The 19,247-nt window shown below is 48.1% G+C and overlaps 1 protein-coding gene across 2 annotated transcripts; it reads left to right on the top strand.

Annotated features, from left to right (window-relative positions):
- Positions 1-9,071: 9,071 nt before the first annotated feature.
- Positions 9,072-15,736, top strand: EOMES (eomesodermin). Of its 2 annotated transcripts, none has more exons than XM_053600614.1 (6): positions 9,072-10,334; positions 11,386-11,540; positions 12,209-12,330; positions 12,766-12,924; positions 13,008-13,069; positions 13,927-15,736. In XM_053600614.1, exons 1-6 carry the CDS (start codon positions 9,457-9,459, stop codon positions 14,606-14,608), a joined length of 2,058 nt encoding a protein of 685 aa, XP_053456589.1. In that variant the 5' UTR covers positions 9,072-9,456; the 3' UTR covers positions 14,609-15,736. The 2 variants fall into 2 exon arrangements, with proteins under 2 accessions (XP_053456589.1, XP_053456588.1); XM_053600613.1 differs by having other exon boundaries at positions 13,870-15,736.
- Positions 15,737-19,247: the final 3,511 nt, after the last annotated feature.

Below are 19,247 nucleotides of genomic sequence, written 5' to 3'. Positions count from 1 at the left end.
TGACACTTACACTAGGTCAGCTGGTGTTTTAAAATATTATCAAACCAGCTGAGCTTTACAGCACAGCTTTTCAGTGTAGGGAACGTCAGCATCTTCAAGAGTTGCCCTTGGGAAGGAAGGGAATTTAGAAAGTATATACTATTTCAGATTGGGTTACTCCAGATCTTTGGCAATACACGATTCCTGGCTGGCTTCTGACCATCCCCATCCCCGCCCCCAGCAGCCAAGCCAAACGGGATGTTTGTGGAGTCGCCGGTCCCCTCCAGGTCCTCCGCTTTGATCTGACCTAAGGCAACACTAGGACTGTCTAGCAGATCGCTCCTCTGTTCACGAATTTCAGTAGCACAGGGCAGGGTCGGCGAGCTTGTTTACCCGCTTCTGGGGTCTTAGAGGACAAACAATGAGAGGGGTCTCAGAGAAAGGGAAACTCTCGCAGCAGGGTTCTGCGCGCGCCAAGCAAGTGGCCCCAGCGCATACAACAGCACAAACCCCTTCCGCGGCGCAGCGCGCTGCTGGGGCGGGACAGCAGGCTGCTGCCCTCGGAGAAGACTGCAGCTAGCTGCAAAGAAAGCCCCCAAAGCGCCAATATAATTTTTAAAGCATTTGTGCACCTGGGGTGCACCTGGAGTGTGCCAAGCTAGTACAAACACCTGGGGTGCACCTGGGGGGTGCTAAGCTAGCACAAACTCCTATGTCTCCAGGAGCTAACTTCAAGATGCATCTTAGTGAAAAAGACAAGCTATTGAATAGAATGTACGAAAGTGTGCAGTTGGGTAGGGGGCAGTTAAAGAGAAGTCAGCTGCATTTATGTACTTGCTGACTCAAACTTGATATAATTGTCCCGAAATACACACGGGGAATTAATTGTGGTTGCCTACAGGTAGGGAATTTGGGAGGCTCCAAACGTTGCAACCTTGTGGCTTTGGGTTGTTTTGTTTTTAACTTAGGCAAGTAAGTTTTAAAATACACGTTGATTTTTCTATTCTATAATCTTTCTTCCATAATATGTATTATATAATATTATATTCCATGTTGTAATCTTTATATATGTGTGTATACATATGTATATACACACATACATTGATATATAGATATCAAATGCTGGAATCAAAGGCGTCTAAAATATAATGACCATGACAAAGAAGACTCTAGGCGTGAAAAGGGAAAGAGGGAGACCGAGACGAAACATGTGAGATCCTCTCCCATATCTTTTATCTCGAGACAGCCTGGAATGAGTGGGTGCTTGTGGAAGACCGTGAGAAGAGAAACAGGCGCACCACTACCTGAGTCCCACTTCCTGCGTCTTTGGAGACCTAAGCCGCCAACAGCAAGAGAGTTGGGGCTGCTAACCCTCCGAGAATCCAGGCCGAGAGAGAGCCCTCTCTCGCTCCGTGCTCTGCGCCTGGGTTGGGTTCGAACCCCTGCCTGACACTGACTTTGTTTCTCTGGGCTGCGCGGACTGGAGCGTGGGTAGGAGCGACTGAGCGTCACGGTTGGGACATTCGCCGCGCGCTCAGAGACCTGAAAGATTTGTTTGTTATGGAATTGGCTGGTCTGATGACGAGTGTGCGGTCCTTGGGTTGCGTGTTGCGGGATTTGACTGACCACAGAGGTTCTGCGTCCAGAGGGGAGAGAAACCGGAGGAGCCTTCTCGATTCCTAGCCTCTGCGCAATTGGAGCATGGCGGGAGGCGAGAAGCGCCCCAGAAGTCCTAGAAACCTAAGCCCGAAGCGTGCCTTTATGCGAGAGGCGGGGCCGCCGGGAAGAATAGGAAAAAAGGAAACCTACCTGGAGGGAGGTATGGGATCCGGAGGGGTTGGGGAGAGAATACTGTCGCTTCGTTTGCCCTTCAGTGAAATCTCGGTCCGGAGACCTCAGGTTTCTGTTCAGGTTTCAGAGTTCTAGGCATAAGACGCTGCCTTCCCAGCTCCTGGGTCCTCCTGAACTTGCTTGTCATAGATGGTATACTCTCTGGTTGGCTGGTTATCTTTATCTCGCTCACTCTGGACTTTCTTATCTGTAAGATGAAGGTGATTACCTTCGAGAGGTGGTAGGGAGTGGATAAATGGAGTAACAGATACCAGGGGCTTAGCCCAGGCCCAGCTCATCTTAGAATGGCCCACCCATACTGTGGTTATCCCAAACCAGAAAGGCCAAATCTACCGTGAGACTGGGGTTTAAAGCAGTTATGAGGCCCGGCTTCCTCCAAAGAAACTCGTTCTGAAGATTTAGCCCTGAATGCCATCCGCTATCTTCCCACAAGGTTCACAGGGCCCCCATCCCATCGCCTACCTCCGATCCCAACCCTCCGCGCGAAGGGGACAGCGACCCACACTTCCCACCCAGTTTGCGCTGACTGAGAGACCCGCCACTCGGACCGCCTAGATTCAAACCCCCGGCTACCGTTCTTAGCTGTGTGATTTGAACAAGGGCTGTCACCTCTTCAAATATCACTTTGATCTTCTGTAAAGTGGAATGATAACAGTTTAGGGTGACGATTTTAAAGCATAGTACAAGAAAAGCAGAGCAGGTCTGGCTCATCGTCAGCGGCTGCTGCTTTTATTCTTCTCCTCCTGTGGTTGTGGATAAACTCCATTCCTGAAAAGTCAGCCCCACGTGGGTGGAGAATGATCCCAGCTTCTCGCCCCCCCCCCACTCCTTTCCTGCAGACCCTTCCTAACCAGTCTGCAATTGGGAGGGGGTTCCACGGACCATCACGGCCTCTCCCGAATGGTTCTACAGCCAGGCAGGCCTGGGCTTGGGGGCCACCTCCAGATTCCCCTGGCCAGCAGCCCTCTGGGTGGATGAGGTTCTGCACTTGTCCTCTCAATTTGCAGATGCCGCCCCTGAAGCCCGCAGGGACCCACGGCGAGTGGATCCAGATGGTGTCTTTCTCTGGACTTGTAGTCCAGGGTGCCTTCTCCTGGAGCGAGAACGCTAGGGGGGGTGGGGGTGGGGGTCCGACTACTAGCTTAACTCCCTCTAGGTCGGGCGTTTAACCAAGTCGGTGGAGAACAAAACCTGAGCTAAATACCCTATTTTCTTTCTTTGACAAGTAATCCGCCGGAACAGCAAAATCCCAGCGGGGAGCAGGAGGAACGGCAGGCCCTGGGAAAAACAGAATGCTAACGAGGCCTGGAGGGGGCGGAAGGCGCACCCAGATTAGGGCGCCCCGGGCCGCCTGCCTTTGAAGTGCACCTTTCCAGCCCGCTCGCTTGAAGTCCTCCACCCCCTTCTGGGGACCCAGAAAGGAGCTGATAGAAAAGCTGGAGAGTCTCCCCTCAGGTTCTGACTCACTTCTCCTGCTTTCTACCCCTCCTTCACGTTGCTTTTGACCTGTTTGCTCCTGACCGCCTTCATCAGTCCCTGGGAGGAGAACGACAAAAGTGTGTTCTTTCTCACTTAGCTCCAGCGTCTTAGTAAGAAGTGAATGAGCTCAGGGCATGTGTAATGGGTAACAATGAGACTTTAGACTCTGACATGTGCCAAGTGCTGTTCTACTGGCTTTATACTATGTCTGCTAGTATTATGATGGGGAAATTGAGGCACAAAGATGTTAAAGAGCTCACCCAGATTTATAAAGCTAGTAAAAGAGCCACAAATACAAACAGCTCTGAATACAAGGTTCTACTTTCCTCTTAGTGTCTACAAAAGGAGAATATTAAGGAATGACTTCTTTGGCTTTTCTGTCCCTTGTCCTTCCTTCTCATTCTCTCTTCCCTGGTTATTTATCTTAGGGGCTTAGTGTAACTTCTCTAACACAGACTCCCTCTCTCCATATTCTCACACGGGGCCTGGATGGGAGATTCCAGTTGCCCCTGTCATATTGAAGCCTTGGTCATCAGGATTGGATTCTGCCCACCTGTTGCGTAGACATCTTGTTGCACCTGTATCCTGGGGGTGGCTTCTGTTGAAATATTAATTTTCACAGGTTCTGCCAACTCTGTTAGTGATGTCAGTTGATTTACATTCAGCACATGATATTTAATTCCCTTAATAGTTGTATTGCAATTCTAGCACTAACTTTTTTTTTTCTTTTTCCTATGGAAGAATGTTAGCATTGAAAAATATACAAATGCCCATGCAACAACGTAAGAATTTGGGATAGAAAAAGTCTTTAGAAAGATGAAAAATGTCTTTAAAGGTCTAGAAAAGATGAAACGGTCAGGTCTATTATTCTATGAGGATCTGCTCTCTTTTACTTTTAGGGGAAAAAAAAGTCATTTTAGTCTTTGTGGTTATAAAGCCTAACATCTGACACTGTCATCGGCCTCTAGCACACCAATTTAATAATCTTTTTCATTTAACTCATGAACACTTACTAAGTCCCAAGCTTTTCAAGGTGGAAAGTAAGCAAGAAGGATGGAGCCCTGTATAACTTTCATATATCATGTTCAATACTTAGCCAAACATTCCCATAATACACTTTTTGTGAGTGTTTTACTTTCTTTGCTTCATATGGTTTTCCCTGTTACTGATGAGAATTCCTGTAAATATGATGACGAAGAGATTGAGGATGATAATGATGATGACAAACAATTAAATCCAGAAATTCATTTGCAGTTTTAAAAATACTTTCATAAAAAAGTTAAGTCAAAATTATGTGCTATTGCCAAAGATTTCTGATCAATGTTTAGGAAAAGATCATTTATTTTTTTGTAACAAGTAACTTTTATTGTATTTATTAACTTCCACCCCAGGATTTCCTCACCTCCTCTTATTTTAACAGTGAACAATTGCACTTAGCAATGTAAACATATGAACTGACAGCTAAGATAATAGTTTAAAGTTTGTCATTTTTACCTGAAAAAATATGATGGGTTTAATATAACCCTTTGCATCACACATTTGTAGACCTTGTGTGTTTGTGTACTCATGTTTAAAGCAAGTGATCAGACTATTTCAGTTTCACAGTGAAATGTAAATTCTATAAATTCTTCTAAAAAATGAAATTGTGTGGGTAAGAGTATCTTGCTGTTGTCAGCAAAATCAACACTACTTGTCCTTGCCAACATTTTTTTATCTTCTGGGACATTTTCTTTTAAAAAGAAAGAAACATGAACAACCTTACAGTGATGAAAGCTCCCTCCCTCCCTCCCTCTTTGGAAAGCATAGGAGAGGTGGCAGATCTGGCCATCGGAGAACAAAGGGCCAAAGAGTGAACCTGAGATGGCGAAATAAAATGTAACATCAACAAAGAAAGGGCCATAGATAAATAGTAAAAGGACCAATTTGCCACAAAAAACCTATTGACGTTTTCCCAGAGTCCAGGCGAAGCGCTGGTGACCGGTTAATGTTGGAATGTTTTCCTAGGGTTAAAAGGAGAACCGGCAGCAAGTCTGCTCAGAATTTACAAAGTGTTTGAATAACACGGACAGTGTTTTGATAACACGTTTTTAGTGGAGGTGAAAATAATAGTATTTATTGAGACATTTATATGGGCCCCCTTGGTTGTGGGCGTTTGGGGCAGGGGGAGAGGTAAACCACACATCCTTGCACTCACCTATAACTCACTTCTGTAATTTATTCATACGGTTGTATATTATTTGAAGTGTAATAGTCCTTTCACAACCAAATGCTCCTCAGTTTTTCTTTTAAAAGATCAGTGCATTGGTAGTAGTTACCTTTAAGGAGGAGAAAGAGATAAAGAAGTCACCTGGTCGAGTTGGCAATAACTGTTATCAGACTGAGACAGTGGCATGAAGTTAGTATTATTCCTCAAGACAATAGAGCACAAGATCTTTAATACGTTCACACAAAGGCTTGGCCTTGACTTCCTTGTAGCCTTCAAAAGCTCCTGCTAGCTCCATCTCAGGCTGAAAGGTGCAAGATTTGAGTTAATCCAGCCAGCATTTGGGTCTGGGGTTTCCAGGGGTCTCCACATTTCCTCCGCAGTGTTGATGTTTTTGTTCAATGTATTCCAATACACTGTCAGTTGAGCCACATAAAACCAGGCACCTTTCAATAAATGTCTCATTTGGATTTCATGAAGCTTGGGGTGTAATTGAAATCAAACAGCAAACAGGCTGGAAGGCTCTGTTATTTGCCCACCCAATCTAAGGAGAGTGCTACCTGACATGTTCCCTGAAGCTACTGCTTTAGCTTTCTTTTCTGTTCTTATTTCTGGAAAAGAGGGTTTGGATTTTGAAATGGAGCTGGGACGTGTATAAATACTTTCTGTCTTTTTACCTGGTAATAAGTAACATTTACCTAGCTACAGGGAAGCCCATTCCAAGTAGAAAATCACCAATTTGCTCATCTATAACTCAGTATTTCAGACTAGTATATTCCATATGTAATAATAATATAATTAGTTAATTCACACAAAAGAACCATTAAGTGAGAACCATTAAATTATTATTCAGCCAAAAAATTATTCATAATTGTAGCAGTGGTTTCCATTATTTTAAAGAATTTTAATATATGCTTATAAGTGTAATATAATATATAGTATAATGTCACAGACTCAAAAACCTTGACTCCCACAAATTTGTAGAAGCTGAATTTTGATTCTCCTTGAATTTGTCTTTGCCCCTGCATCTGTAAAATGTGCTGAAGTTTGGATAAAATAACAGATTTATTGGGGAGGTAAGGCGATAAAACCGAAATTCACTGCTCACCAAGAATCAATACATATCCTAATTATACATACATACAGGGTATATATATTTAATAATTAAATGGCAGGCAGGACTGTACTCATGCACTGTCAAGAGCTTGCTCTGGGGCTGGAATAAAATCAACCCTTTCTGATGTGGCGTGGAGGACAGCTGGCTCGCGTTATTCGCGCCAGAGTGGGTCGGAACGATGCCTGTTGCCTGCAGTGGCACTTTGCCACGCGAAGCGCTTCCCTAACCACTTCAAAAGCATTTTGAAGGGACACCGAGGCCCGCTTCTTTCTGTGTTACAGCGCAAAATTGCCATGTACCTCAGCCGGGGTACCCCGTCTCCAAATAACCGTGACATTCGGTCTAATCCCTATTTTTCTCTTAAATATTCTGCAGCTTAGGTCGAGGCTAACGTGAAGTTTTAAGTGGGACCCATCAGCCCAGGGTTCGGTCGCCTGACCCGTTGGGTTCCTAGCGCTCGCGTACCCCACACCGAATCTCCGCGTTGAAAATCATGAAGTCTTCAAAAGCGCTGTACTATCTGAAAAATCAATCTTCAAAACTTCCCTAGGTCAAAACGAAACTAAAGCAAGGAAGGTAGGGACAGTGGAGTGATCACAGCTGCGCCAAGCCGGAGCTAAACTGGTGAGGGGAAAATGCAGGAAGCGCAGGGCTGAGCGCATTCAGTCCCGGCTGCTTTCTGGGGATCTGCTCCGGGTTGCTCTGGTCCAGGCCACTGACCCAACCCACTCAACTTGCTCCCTCCTCCTCCTTGTCCCTTGACCCTGAAAACCTTCCCGCCCTCCTGGTTTTCACCACCACACACCCACACACACAACCTGCAATAAATGCCCTGGAGAATCCGAGCGCACTAAGGACCGCCTGGCTCACTGAGACCCAGACCCGCCGATCTTGGCGCTGCTGTGGTTTGAACCTGGGTTGGAAAGCTTCGCTCTGCACTAAATGGGCGTGTGTGCTCTCAGTAAATCCTGCGGCCACCTCATCTGTTGTGAGCAAAGAGTTTCCCGTGTGATCGCGTTTGGTTGGGGAAGCAGAGTCCCGAACTCTCAGCCGGAAAATGCGCTCCCGCTGCGATTACTGGCGGCGTCAGTAATTGCTTATTAACAGTGAATATTGGGACTTCATATCCTCAAGAAAACGTGCCCCCTGCTTCTGTAATAGTAAAATAATAAAATATGACTGCACCGGCCTTGACTCTCTCTGCAGAAACACACCGAAGAAACAGGCAGCTGGGCAAAGTGGCTTAGTTCAATATCAAACTGATTATTTCACTAATTATTCTACCTTCTGTATTTCGCCGCAGAGTGGAGGCTCGGGGAATCCTAACCACGCGGCTGCTAGGGAACCTTTGTTTCTTGGTGTCAGACCCAACCGAAGTTGGGGGGAGGAATGGCAGGGAGGAAAATCTGGGATTCAGGAAGACGAGCGCCGTGGATTTTAAAGTGTAAGGAGTAAAAGGACGGCACCTGTGGCTCAGTGAGTAGGGCACCGACCCCATATACCGAGGGTGATGGGTTCAAACCCGGCCCCAGCCAAACTGCAACAAAAAATAGCCGGGCGTTGTGGCGGGCGCCTATGGTCCCAGCTACTGGAGAGGCTGAGGCAAGAGAATCGCCTAAGCCCAGGAGCTGGAGGTTGCTGTGAGCTGTAATGGCGCAGTACTCTACCAAGTGCAATAAAGTGAGACTCTGTCTCTACAGGCCTGTTGGCATGGGGATGAGGGCGTTAGTCTCGGTACCGGTCCCACCCCACATGGGCTTCTCATACGAAGCTGAAACTCTAGTTTCTCTGGGATGTCGATGTGCCCTGGTGGTCCCAGAATCCAAAAGCCGAGCGCGTAGTTTCCTCTTCACAAACCCTTCCCATTGGATAAAAGGATGAGACCAAATTAAAAAAAAAAAAAAAGAAAGAAAAAGGTTCTTGTGTGCTGAAGGCCAGGGAGTCCTTCTTTGTCGAGTGGAAGGTGTGCCTTGAAGTTATACCTTACAACAAGGAAAGAGGCTTCTCTTGCGCCTTTCTCTAGCTTATCCCTGTTCCCCATCCTCGGGACCGCGCGCTCCCCGCAAGCAGTGAGCATAAAGAATCTTTCTTTCTGACCGCTAAAACCGGTTCTACCTCCTCCGCGCAGAGCGCTACGATGACTTCTGTATCAAAGGTGAATCCCACTACCGGGACCCCAAAACCTGTTCCCTTAGACTCCAGAGAAATATAGACACCAGGATTGATTCTCACAGCGGGACAGAGTCCCCTTCCCCCAATAGGCTAAAGGACAAGAAAGTCGTAAGCGACTAGATCCAATTAGTAAATGCCTAATTGAATTAGTGTCACTTCTATCAGCCAATAGGAGGGTCCTGGGCGGTGGGGCCGCGAAGCCACTCCTTGCTTGCACGTATATAAAGTAGCTAGTGACAGCCCTCAAGTTTCCAAGTGGCCAAGTTGACCAAGGATTTGGTAATCCAGAAGGGGCAGAACGTGTGGGCTAGTGGGTAGATGAGGACAAAGAGCTAAGTCCCTTTCTCCCCGGGTGTGAGTGTGGGAGAAGAGCGAGGAGCAAGAGGGGCAGAAAAGGGAAAGGGAGTGTATCTCAGTCAGTTTGCACCTCCTGCCTTCAAACTCAGTGCGCTTTCCTTTCGGAAAGGATACTGGACTCAGAGCGCGCCAGAGCGCGCGTTAGCAGCCCTCGAGTCTGCAGGTGGGTAGTCCAGGCGCCGGAGGAAGGGGAAGTTACCTTCCCCTCGGAAGAGGGCGCTGGCTCCCCCATCCTGCCTTTATAATAAGGCCACCGGAGGAGAGGAAGCCACCAGCTGCCGTCTGCGCTTTGCAAAGCATGCAGTTAGGGGAGCAGCTTTTGGTGAGCTCAGTCAACCTGCCTGGCGCGCACTTCTACCCGCTGGAGAGTGCGCGAGGTGGCAGTGCAGGGAGCGCAGGCCACCTCCCAGGCGCGGCCCCCTCGCCTCAAAGACTGGACTTAGACAAAGCGTCCAAGAAGTTCTCAGGCAGTCTCTCGTGCGAGGCGGGAAGCGGGGAACCCGCAGCAGCCAGCGCGGGGGCCCCCGCAGCCATGCTCAGTGACGCCGACGCCGGGGACGCCTTTGCCAGTGCCGCGGCAGTGGCCAAGCCTGGGCCCCCGGACGGCCGCAAGGGCTCCCCCTGCGGGGAGGAGGAGCTGCCCTCCGCCGCTGCAGCCGCCGCCGCCGCCGCCGCCGCCGCAGCCACCGCACGCTATTCCATGGACAGCCTGAGCTCCGAGCGATACTATCTCCAGTCCCCTGGGCCCCAGGGCTCTGAGCTGGCTGCACCCTGCTCGCTCTTCCCGTACCAGGCGGCTGCTGGGGCGCCCCACGGATCTGTGTACCCGGCTCCCAACGGGGCGCGCTACCCCTATGGCTCCATGCTGCCCCCCGGCGGCTTCCCCACGGCTGTGTGCCCACCCGGCAGGGCGCAGTTTGGCCCAGGAGCTGGCGCCGGCAGTGGCGCGGGCGGCAGCAGCAGCGGCGGCGGCGGCCCCGGCACCTATCAGTACAGCCAGGGGACTCCGCTCTACGGACCATACCCTGGAGCGGCAGCAGCGGGATCTTGCGGAGGACTGGGAGGCCTAGGGGTTACGGGTTCTGGCTTCCGCGCCCACGTCTACCTATGCAACCGGCCTCTGTGGCTCAAATTCCACCGCCACCAAACTGAGATGATCATTACGAAACAGGGCAGGTGAGCGGAGCGTGGAGGGGCCCCTGGGTGCGAGGGTCAAGGGTGTATGTGTGGTTCTGGGGAAGGCCGGGATGAGGTAGCTATGCCCACTCCCTGCTCGCTCGCTCTGCTTTCCTTCTGCGCGCAGTTAAGTCGCCGTAGACTCGCATAGTGCCCCTCTCCGACTGCACGCTGGCAGCGGCCGTGTGTACAGGGTGCTAATGTTTCCGCTGCATTCTTCTCCCGTCTTCCTCACCTGAACAAACCAGGAGGAGGCAGGAGAAATGGAAATTCGGACATGTGTACAAGCTAGATTCTCTGGATTCTCCAGCTCGGCAGTATGCTGGTGCATGCCTGCATGCGGGCGAGGAGCCACCGGTGGAGAAAGGCGCTAGAGCTGGCCACCTGAACGCAGTAGATGGGCTCCCGCAGTTTTAGGCGCCAGGGTCTCCGCGGGGGGCCTCCGGGAGGTGGGTGTGAGGACTAGCGAGCCAGTCTCTGAAGGTTGCTGGGAGTAGGTGGTTAGACCAGCCTAGGAGCCAGACATGGCTCGGTCGGTACGTGAGAAAGTTCTGATACATATCCAACAGCTAACAGTGGTTACTTCTGGGAAAGTGAAGGGTGAGTGTGGGAGAAAGGCACCCAAGTTGATTTTTAGCCTCGTGTGGGTGTTTGTGTGTGTGTGTGTGCACGTGCGTGTTTAAAACAAGAGCAACTTCGTGTTTCCTGGTACTTGGGCATTTAAAAATTAATAATTTTTAACTTCCTCCGAGTATATAAGCATCTGAAAGGGCCAGGAATTTGACTGGGGAGAGGGCTCAGAGTATGGGAATCTGGTAACTACTGATGCTGGGGCAAATTATTTTGGGAAAAAGGGAGATATTCTAAGAGTTCCTAACTCCAAAATATTTGAAATAGTTTTGGGCCACTCGATCTACTACTGTTCTGCTTATTGCAAACTTTTAAATGTCAAGCTCTGACACTATCCCAGGTATCAGGGGGTGTCTCGGCCTGTTCTCAGCATGGGCGCCTGGATTCAAATCACTTTTCCTGGTTCTGTTCCCTTGCACAGGCGCATGTTTCCTTTCTTGAGCTTCAACATAAATGGACTCAATCCCACCGCCCACTACAATGTGTTCGTGGAGGTGGTGCTGGCAGATCCCAACCACTGGCGCTTCCAAGGGGGCAAGTGGGTGACCTGCGGCAAAGCCGACAATAACATGCAGGGTGAGAAAAGAGGAACCTCAGGCTGGGAAGAGCGGGAGGACAGAAATCGGGCCCTTGACTCAGACAGACAACTCACATTTAAATCTAGTACTTTTTCCCCCCCCCAACCTGAGGCCTAGAGGTGTTAGTATGAGTTTCTTTGTGTTGACTGATGCAGAGCAGAATTGCTAAGTCGGATTTCTTGCCTACCAATATATAGATATTTAGATCCTTTAACTATGACTACCCCAGCCCCCATTCCCTACATCTGAGAAACTAATAGCCAGAAGCTCTCTGGGTAGAAATGGCTCTTGGCATTCTAATGTTCATTTGAGAAAGACCTGGCCAAGGTTGAGTTCACCCATAAAATGCCAACTATCTTCCATCAGGTGTTGCCCTTCAAGTTTTAAAGGCCCCAAATTGACCTTCCAGAATCATTTCCTGTTAGCACCATTTTTTAAATTTTGAAATACTGTTAATGCCTTGTTTAAGGAAGACTGGAAATAGAAGGGCCATCAGTGGAGTTATACTGGTCTCCACTGGTCTCCTTAAGCAGGTTTTGATGGGACACTTGAGCTGTAAGTCTAGTGCTTGCATCTTGCCCATAGCTAACATATATCCCTTCCCTTCCCCCATTTGTAAACAGCTCTATATGCTTGGGTTTTGTGTTTTGTTTCATTTCCTCTTAGGTAACAAAATGTATGTTCACCCAGAGTCTCCTAATACTGGTTCCCACTGGATGAGACAGGAGATTTCCTTCGGGAAATTAAAACTCACCAATAACAAAGGCGCAAATAACAACAACACCCAGGTAGAGTGACAGTGGAGGAGGGGGTGTCTTCTGGCTCTGGCTATAGATCTCTTTTCTAAGGCTAGCTCATATTCTTTTCCAAGGTATTTATAATATTTACAGTTAAGCACTGTTTGCTTAACTATTTCTAACCTTTTTTTCATATTGACCTTTCTCATTTTCACTTTTTTATTGGATTTCAATAACAGTGAGTTGATTATTAGGAACAAAAATACTAAAATCTTTTGGGAATTTAGAAGATCAAACTCTCATACCCAGCTATGTTTTTAAAAGTAGCAATAACAAGATCTTTAAAATAGCAGTAAGCAAAGAAACCTGTTGGTGGGAAGCATTCTGGAGTCCCACTCTAAACTAGATAATTTGTCAAAAATCTACTTTTGTTGAATCCCTGAAAGACTTTGAGATTTGGCAACTTTTTTTCTGTACACTTTCCAGATGATAGTCTTACAGTCTTTACACAAATACCAACCACGACTGCACATTGTTGAAGTTACAGAGGACGGCGTGGAGGACTTGAACGAGCCCTCGAAGACCCAGACCTTTACCTTCTCAGAAACGCAGTTCATTGCGGTGACTGCCTACCAAAACACTGATGTGAGTGTTCCAAACATCCCAAGAATCTCTAAAGCACAGGTCCAGTGATAAGCACTCTGTGACTGTTTTTCTCCCCTATCTAGATTACTCAACTAAAGATTGATCATAACCCTTTCGCAAAAGGCTTCAGGGACAACTATGATTCGTAAGTGCAGCTTTTATTCACACTTGTATGATTATCTTTGAACTGTGATACATCATATGATTTGCTGAGAATGCTAGAAAAAGCTTTCTTGTTTGGAACTTTTACCTATTTGTATTTTTGCATATTTTTTGTCTTTACTAATCTTGCTTTAGAATTTTCACAAAAGAGTTTTGTTAATTTCTAAAGAAATGTTAAGGGCTTTAAAAATGAGGAATTTTTTTTAACATTTGAGTAGAGACCTGAAATTTTACAAATCTGCATTTATATACCTTCCTTTCCATTTGATCCAACTATTTTATCCTCCTAAGAGCAGATATTATTACTCCTCCCCCATTTTTTTTTTTTTTTACATAAGAAAAACCTGAAACTAAGAGAATGTCATTTCACTACATGCAACAGCAAGGCCCTGCTGTTTTTAAAATCTGGGTGTTCTGACACCATAGCCAGTGTTCTTCCTATCACATTTACAAGGGAGGTTTGCTCTGAGTTTTTTTAATGATCCAGGACCTGTAAGGATGGATTTTTTGTAGTTTAAATACCTAATGCCCAGAGGAAACTTTTTCTTACATGCTGGGAAACTTTTCCTGATAAGCCAAGAATCTAACTAAATTGGGCCGCCCTCCATAACCTGTGAGGACATGAACGCATCTCCTGCTTCTGTTCTTCTAGTCCAACAGACCAGTGCTCTCAGTAAAGTTAACTGATGCCACAGTCTTTGTGATTTCTGGGAGGCGGTTTTTGTTTGGGGACAACCTTAGGGTTTTGTTTTTTTTTTTTAAGTGTTTCTCTTTATATTGTAGCATGTACACCGCTTCAGAAAATGACAGGTTAACTCCATCTCCCACGGATTCTCCTAGATCCCATCAGATTGTCCCTGGAGGTCGGTACGGAGTTCAATCCTTCTTCCCGGAGCCCTTTGTCAACACTTTACCTCAAGCCCGATATTATAATGGCGAGAGAACCGTGCCACAGACCAACGGCCTCCTTTCACCCCAACAGAGCGAAGAGGTGGCCAACCCTCCCCAGCGATGGCTTGTCACGCCTGTCCAGCAGCCTGGGACCAACAAACTAGACATCGGTTCCTATGAATCTGAATATACTTCCAGCACCTTGCTCCCATATGGTATTAAATCCTTACCCCTCCAGACATCCCATGCCTTGGGGTATTACCCTGATCCAACCTTCCCTGCAATGGCAGGATGGGGAGGTCGAGGTTCTTACCAGAGAAAGATGGCAACTGGACTACCATGGACCTCCAGAACAAGCCCCCCTGTGTTCTCTGAAGATCAACTCTCCAAGGAGAAAGTCAAAGAGGAAATTGGCTCTTCTTGGATAGAGACACCCCCTTCTATCAAATCTCTAGATTCCAATGATTCAGGGGTATACACCAGTGCTTGTAAGCGAAGGCGGCTGTCTCCTAGCACCTCCAGTAATGAAAATTCGCCCTCCATCAAGTGTGAGGACATTAATGCTGAAGAGTACAGTAAAGACACCTCAAAAGGCATGGGAGGGTATTATGCTTTTTATACAACTCCCTAGAGTATTTTAACCTCATAAAAATTAGCTAACTTTTTGCAGATGGACCTGGTGGTGTTTTTTTGTTGTCTTCTTTGCCTAGGTTGCCAAAAAGAAGTTTGCCTTCCACCTTGATGCATCCTGTTTTGTGCAATTCCTTAAAGAAGGTGCCAAAGCTTTTTGATTGCTGCAGGTAACTGAAATAAACCTAGCATTTTTTTTTTCCTTTTTTAAATAAAATTAATGGAGGACTTCAAAGTGTTTTAAAATCTGAAGGCTGTTCAAGGTTCTGGATTTATTTATTGGAAACACTAAATATTCAGAGAAGTAGGCTGGGAACATTGAATACCCAGTGCTATCAAATGAGTTAAAACCTTTGATTCTCATTTCTATTTGTAAATCTCGAAGCAAATAGAAACTGAGTGTTAAAGTATTTTGGCTTCTAGAAGAGAAGGGCTGGGGCTCACACTTCAGCAGGGGACTTTTTGCTGTTACATTGTGCCAGGGGCAAAAGATATGAGGCCTGGGAATCAAAATTTTTGTGAAAGTGCTCATTTTACCTGACACTGATTTCTCCCAAGCTTTTTGGAACAAGCCATGTTTGCCCTAGTCCAGGACTGCCTCACTTGAGACTTGCTAGGCCTCTTCTGTGTGCCAGTAGGACTCAGGAGAGAGCAAGGGACTGAGTCACCAAAAAAAAAAAAAAGAAGAAGAAGAAGAGGGAGAATTTTAAAGTGTACAGTTGTGTGTGTTTAGATACACTGTAGAATAATGTGGAATATATCGTACAAATAGTCTACATAAGTGTCTGGGATAATGTAAAATTGGTGCTTTGGCTTTGTAAAGAATTTGCAAATCACCTAACAACAACTGCAGGGGCAAGGGGGGGTAGTTTCATCATCCCCGTGATGTTTGGGAATACTCTGTTTACTTCTTAGATAGTTAAGAATGTATTCAGCTATTCTGTACTAACTTGAACTGTGTTTAAGGAAAACTCCCATTTCAGCCTCTTCTTTCCGTCATCCCCTCTCCCCAACTTGGTAATGTGAACAAAATGAAAACCTAACGCCACAGCTCCTATAGGCTTTTTAGAAATCCTAAATTTTTATGTACAGTCTTAGTCATTTTTAATAAATGTGGTTCGTTAAGGGACTGGGCATAGCTTTCTTCTGTACCGTGGGGGTTTTAACGTTCTCATTTTGCTTACTCTTCCATCCTTTTCCAGGGTGAACATTGCCTCACTAACTCCCCTCCCCCATGGAAGGCTCTAGAATCTCTTAACTGGAAACTGTAGTCTGGAGGGGGTGGCCGGTGGGGATGCTTTTGTTTACCTTCTTTTTTCCTTGAAATGGAATAGGGCTATTTCCTCGCCTCCCCGGGTAGTCTATACAATGGATGGGGGCGGGGGTCCTCGGTGCTGCCAGCGGAGAAAGTGCGGCTGCCGTGAGGCAGGATGGCCCGCGTCAGGTTGAATCCAAGCCTGGACAACCTCCCCTCCGGCCCTCGGAGATCCGGCTCCGCCACGTCCTTGGCCGCTGAGTTCTCTAGGCTTACTCGGGGCCACCCGTCCTTTGGCCCACGTAGCCTAAGGCTTTGAACAGTCACCATCAGAGCTGCGCGGGAACCCCCGTCGCCCTTTGAGCGCCCACGAGTTCCGGGTCCCTGAGGTGCCGCGGGGCGCGGGGGCTCCCCACAGCCGGGCTTCTGCTCCCACCTGCGGCTTTCTTCTGAGCCGAGACCCCGAGCCCCCGCCCGCCGCATGTGGCCCGCCTGGATAGCTGCTCCACAGCATCCTTTGCCCACAGCCCAGCTGGGCCCCGAGCACTGGGGCTGCCGCACTGGCTGAGGACCGGCGCGGTAGGCATAAAGGAGGGTTCCAGACATTTAGCCACCCGCCCTCGTGCAAACGGCGGTCGGGGAATGATTCACCTCCAGCATAGTTCCATTTATTTTGCTCGTATTCCCTGGGAGAACGAAGACCATGCCATTCCCTGGCGGAACCCTGGGCGAGAGGAAGAGTTAAACAAGTAGGGCGGTGGACCCTTTGTTCCCCTGCCCCCGCCAGATGTCCCGCCAGGCTTATCTGCAGACGGTTTCAAGCCCAGCTTGCAAACCTTTCCAGCCCCCTCCTGACCCTCCCGGGGTAAAGGTCTGGCTGGGAGGGTCATTCTGCTAACTGCGTGGCGCGGAAATGCAGCTGCTAAGAGGATTAGCTGCTGGCAGGCGAGCAATCAGCCAGGGCCTCCTCCCCTCTGCGCCCAATTAAGGCCGCTGGGAGCTTGTACCTTGGCTGTCCGGTCTCCCATCCCCTCCATCCTTCTGGGGTCGGTCCGAGCTGCCCGTGACCTTGGGGGCTCCATCTACGGCTCTGATGGTGACTGTTAAAAGCCTTTGGCTAAGCTCTCTGAATTTTACCGAGAATCTGAGGGCGAAAGCTTTGAAGATTTGCTTTTTATTATTTATTGTGGATGACAGATTTAAACTGGGAAAGAGGAATGACAGCCCGCTTCTCCTGGGCAGCGCCCTCTCCTTACCCCTGACATCAGCTTCCAACCATCCAGTATTGGGCGATGCGATGGAATTTCAAAACGATGCTCTGTTTCCGCCCTCCAGAAAGCTCGAAAATGCTAATCACTGCGGGATAAAGCCGACTCTGGCCCTAGTCTATTTCGAGTCCTGTATATTTTTGCACTATACAGTAAAAAGAACCTGGTACTTGTGAAAAGTCCCTCACAGTGTTTAATAGAAACGTAAGTGGCTGAGTGGCCCCAATTAACACCTTGTGATAAGGCATTCCTAAGATGGAGTGTCAGACACCAAATTGTGAAGAGATGTATCTAATTAATCCTCCTAGGATGACACCGATAAACAAGCCTCTATTTAAATAAAGATCAAGAGCTCGGCGCCCCGTTTGTTTACATTCTCTTCCAGGGTCCCGGCGTTTGCACTAGAGCAGGCGGTGTTCCCCACGCTGGGCGGAGGCTCTAGTCTCCTGAATCGCCCAGTTCACTTCTCCTCGGTTTGCTTCTCCATTCTTGCCACACAAAATAAATTAAAAAACAAACTGCAACGAAAAAGGAAAAAGCAGTGCAAATAAGACCTGACTTAAGAATGGGAAATACTGTTATTAGCCATTGTCCACGCGTGCGCTTTACATCACCACTTCTGCTTGGGGACCCGGGAGGGCGCGTTAGAAGAGGAGGGAAAGCAGCCCACAAGTAGACCTTGGAATTGTTTTCTGCTTTGGGGAGAATTCTGAGCGGGGCCTTCCTCCCACCCCCACCCCGCCCCGGCACGAGTTTACTCCGGGTTGTTCCTGGATTCCTCTGCGCAGAAGCCAAGGATTGCCGAAACGCAGGGTAGCTGTCCTGGGGGTGGATGGAAAGCTGGGAAAGGTGGGCAGAGTCAGGAGAGAACTTGGGGAGGTGGGGAAGCTGCAAGCTAGCGTGCGGTGTTTTCGACCCGTGCTGGAGCCCGGATTTGAAGACCATTTAAAGCCTGCACCGATGTATCCCCCAACCCTGTGTTCAAGTTTGAAAGCTCCAAACCTGCTTTTAGTTCCCCTTTTCCTCCTTCCAGCCCCCTTTAATTAGCTGGGTAAAGGCGGATTCATGATCTTCCCTCTCCTCTGCAGTTTTTTCTTTCTATCTGAATCAAACATGGGGAGAAGGAGAAATACAAGTTTTAAAAATCTCTTCGGCTGTCATGGAAACGTTCTGGAATAGAAACATTCCCGCATGCCTCTTGATTTTTATTGACATTTAGCCGCCATTAGGGACAAAAATTAAAATCATCCAGTCTCCTCGCCTCTGCGTCCTAATTCTTTCTGGCTCACGCAGCTATGTTGCCCCCACCCCACTCCCAACCCCGCTGTAAGCCGAGTCCAAAAGTTTAGCTTTCGCCGGGAAATTTCCAAATCACCGAGAGACTCTTTTCACTGGGAAATTTGGAAAAATCTGTTGGTGAGCCTGATTGAGCTCTCAATGAAAAATGTCCGTCACCACACCCCTGATCCATCAAGTGCAGGCTTTCGAATGGAGGAACTCCGCCCGGGCCAGCGCTGCAAGACTCCAACCTAGGGACCCCTCCGCCTGCTCCTGTCTTTGCCCAGGGTCGGATTTCCTCTGCTGCCGGCGGAGGCCGGCGCCCAGCTCGCGCTGTTAGGGTTTGCAGGATTTCCCGCGCACCAGAACCCGACTTGGCAGGTGACCTGAGCGGTTCTGGGTAGACTTAAGCTACAGACAGCGGGTTAAAAAAAAAAAGGCAATGGGACTCTAACTGGCGGATTGGTGGCTCTGAATTTCTTCTTATGGCTAAAAGAAAACTTAAAACTTCTGGAGATACACACAGGAGCCCGCGCGCTCGCGCACACACACCCGGGTCTTCTCCGTCCCAGGAGTCCTTGGGGACGCGTATCAAGATCTCCAATGTAAGGAGTTAGCTGCGTTGGAAGATAAACAGACGCTCAGCACGGGTCCCCAAAGTGCGCGGCGAAGCATGGGGCAATGCTTCTTCCCGACAGCACTCCCCATTTTAATTTTCCCCTAATTCCTTAAAATGCCCCAACCTTCCTTCTATAAACCTTGTAGAGGCAACAGGACTCGCACAGTAACTTTTACAACTTCATGCTTAACCCAACTTTCCCCACAAAGCTGAGAAGGAA

This window comes from Nycticebus coucang, chromosome 8 (genome assembly GCF_027406575.1).
Source record: "Nycticebus coucang isolate mNycCou1 chromosome 8, mNycCou1.pri, whole genome shotgun sequence".
In the NCBI taxonomy this organism is placed as follows: domain Eukaryota; kingdom Metazoa; phylum Chordata; class Mammalia; order Primates; family Lorisidae; genus Nycticebus; species Nycticebus coucang.
Note: the sequence above shows the minus strand (reverse complement) of the source record. Positions and strands in the feature narration are given on the sequence as shown.

Excerpts from the sequence above, each read along its gene's own strand:
- EOMES (XM_053600613.1), top strand. The coding sequence starts at position 9,457 with ATGCAGTTAGGGGAGCAGCTTTTGGTGAGCTCAGTCAACCTGCCTGGC. Across the intron at positions 10,335-11,385 it reads ATCATTACGAAACAGGGCAG|GCGCATGTTTCCTTTCTTGA; the intron begins GTGAGCGGAGCG and ends TCCCTTGCACAG. Across the intron at positions 12,925-13,007 it reads CTGCCTACCAAAACACTGAT|ATTACTCAACTAAAGATTGA; the intron begins GTGAGTGTTCCA and ends TCCCCTATCTAG.